Below are 2,539 nucleotides of genomic sequence, written 5' to 3' on the forward strand. Positions count from 1 at the left end.
TGTATTTCTGTAAAATAACTTTACATTTAAAATTATTATAATTATATATTACCTTACCTTTCCTTATTTTTGGATTATTTTGTGATAATCCTCCCCTCTTTTTTAAAAACGACTTTTTAGGTGAAATTTCCAGCAATTTGTGTGACAATTCTTGACAAGTTGATCATTGCCTTTTCTCCCATGTTTTCAAAAGATATCAAACCAGTTTGGTCAGTTTTCAAATGATCAAATAGAAATATTAATAAAATTGTGAAAGGTGTCTGAACACAGCACAAGACAACTGATGTCGATCCAGGTTTGGAAGGGTTAAGTACCAAAACTAAAAGTACTAATTATGCAGAATGGCCAGTTTCAGAATCATGGAACAAATATTTAAATGCAACACTTTTGTTTCTGCTCCTATTTCTCACAGGTTTCAATTAAAGATCCAACACTGAATTCATGCACTTTTGACAACAAAATTACTGAGACTGAAAAGAGGAAGAAGCCTGCAAAGCCAGAAAAACACAGATACATAGATCAGTTTAATATGAGAACAAACTCACTCTGCTCCTTGCTGAAACGTGATAACTGAAGAAATAAATTCCTTTGGTGACGCATGTGAACGTCCCGTTTGTAAGCGGGTCCCCTCGAAACTGTTCATCCAGGTCACTCGAAGTCTCCCTGTGGAAATTTTTTGTACAAACATTTCAGTTTTTATTGATTATTTTAACCCTTTATTACCTCCATTCAAACACCAAAATTTTGATTATATTCTAATCTTCCCGTATTTTAGAAAGAAATTTTTGCTCAGTTTCCAAAGGGTTAAAAATCTCTGTCATTTTAAACTTTGCAGCACTGACCCGCTGAAGTAGATGGGGGTGTCCATCTCTGGTGCGTGTGATATCCGTTTGTAGGAGAAGAAGGATTTCTGGTTGTTGGAGGGGTTAAAGGGTCTTCCTTTATCCCCTTTACGGCCTGGATTACCAGGAGGCCCAGGGAGACCCACGTCCCCCTTCATCCCCGGCCGTCCTGGAGGACCAGAAATACCTGGCAGCCCTTTCTTGCCCCTGATAGGCTGACCTGCCTCACCTGCTCATAAAGAAAAACACTTAATCATAGATAAAAATGGTAAAAATAATAAAATAATATACTGTTTAGTAAAACAGAAAAAAAAACTAAAATGTTACAGTCCAATTTTATATAAGCAACATGAAGAAAAATCAAGATCTGAGAGTGTTTGTGTTTGAGTCCAGTGTGCTCACCAGGGTCGCCCTTCTCGCCCTTGGGACCGTCCATGCCGTTGGGCCCATGGGTGCCTGGTATCCCAGGGATCCCCGGGGTTCCCCCACAGGATTGTGTGAGGACCGGGGTGATGTGAACCAGGAGCAGGAACACTGCAGTACTGCAGCTCAGCCACCGGGGGGCCTGAGTAAACACACACACACACACACACACACACACACACACACACACATACACACAAACAGGTTTTCATCACATCAGTGGACTATCATCAGCACCTGTCCAAAAACAAAACCCTAAACATGGACCTAATTAACACACTGTAACCCTAAGATACAATGCTTTCTCCTGTATGTTTTTTTTTTCCTGCAGCTGACTCGATGGTCTTGAGTGTACATGCAGTTTTTCTAATTAAATCATTATAATTACAAATTTGATCACTAACACCTCCACAAGACAAATGGATAATTATTACAAAGATACACTGACAGCACATAGAAAGAGTGAAGTTATCTGACAACAGCAATTTAAAAATTGTTCTTATACTCTCTTAATATTTTGAATCTTTAAGTCTTTTATCCACAGTTATATATATAAACAAAACAATATACAATGTCAAAACTGAGATATCTTAAGTTTAAGACAAATTAGCTCAAGAAAAAAACATTTGTGCATTTAAATTTAGGACTTTAAGCCTTCTATGGACGTGCAGACAACAGCTCTAACGCCTTTGCTAATAGAACTTTCCTGTATTTAAAGGTTAAACATATTGACATGGATTTAGCTTCGACATCAAGGAACATTTGTAAGAAATGACATGAAAACATCCACCTCTAAACAATGCTTGCGTTTCAACAGAGACTCGCTGTATACATGTTTTCCTTCTTTGCCTATTCTTTGATTTTCCAAGAAACAAAATTCTCACCATTTGCAGGCAAATTAGTCTCTCGTCTTGTGGTGGAGTGACTTGCTGATAGAGCGCGGAGGTGAAGAGCTGCCGGCTTCACAGCAACAGCAGCAGTAGCTCAGTCAGGAATAAAAACAGGAAGTGAAACGGTTCAATAATCATTTTTGGGATGCAACACAATCAGCAACACAATTCACAAATTCAGCCTCTCTGGGATGGTTGGGACACATTGTTCTAAACTTAGAAAAAATATCTAATTGAAAAAATGAAGTCTTAATTTGAAAACCCGGTATTCGAAATGTCAAAATGTTTCAGAATCAGAGAAGGATTTATTGCCATGTTTGTTTTCACTTACAAGTAGTTTGCTTTGGTTTTGGTACAATCATTTAACATACAATAAGCATATTA

The 2,539-nt window shown here is 37.8% G+C and overlaps 1 protein-coding gene across 1 annotated transcript; it reads right to left on the minus strand.

The window, feature by feature from the left end:
* Window positions 1-509: 509 nt before the first annotated feature.
* On the minus strand, window positions 510-2,256 carry LOC121937684 (collagen alpha-1(X) chain-like). Its single transcript, XM_042481010.1, has 4 exons — window positions 2,150-2,256; window positions 1,245-1,407; window positions 843-1,071; window positions 510-663 (listed from the first exon to the last, which is right to left on the minus strand). Exons 1-4 carry the CDS (start codon window positions 2,150-2,152, stop codon window positions 525-527), a joined length of 534 nt encoding a protein of 177 aa, XP_042336944.1. The 5' UTR covers window positions 2,153-2,256; the 3' UTR covers window positions 510-524.
* Between the last annotated feature and the right edge of the window lie 283 nt (window positions 2,257-2,539).

Source organism: Plectropomus leopardus, unplaced genomic scaffold (genome assembly GCF_008729295.1).
Source record: "Plectropomus leopardus isolate mb unplaced genomic scaffold, YSFRI_Pleo_2.0 unplaced_scaffold27109, whole genome shotgun sequence".
Taxonomy (NCBI): Eukaryota; Metazoa; Chordata; class Actinopteri; order Perciformes; family Serranidae; genus Plectropomus; species Plectropomus leopardus.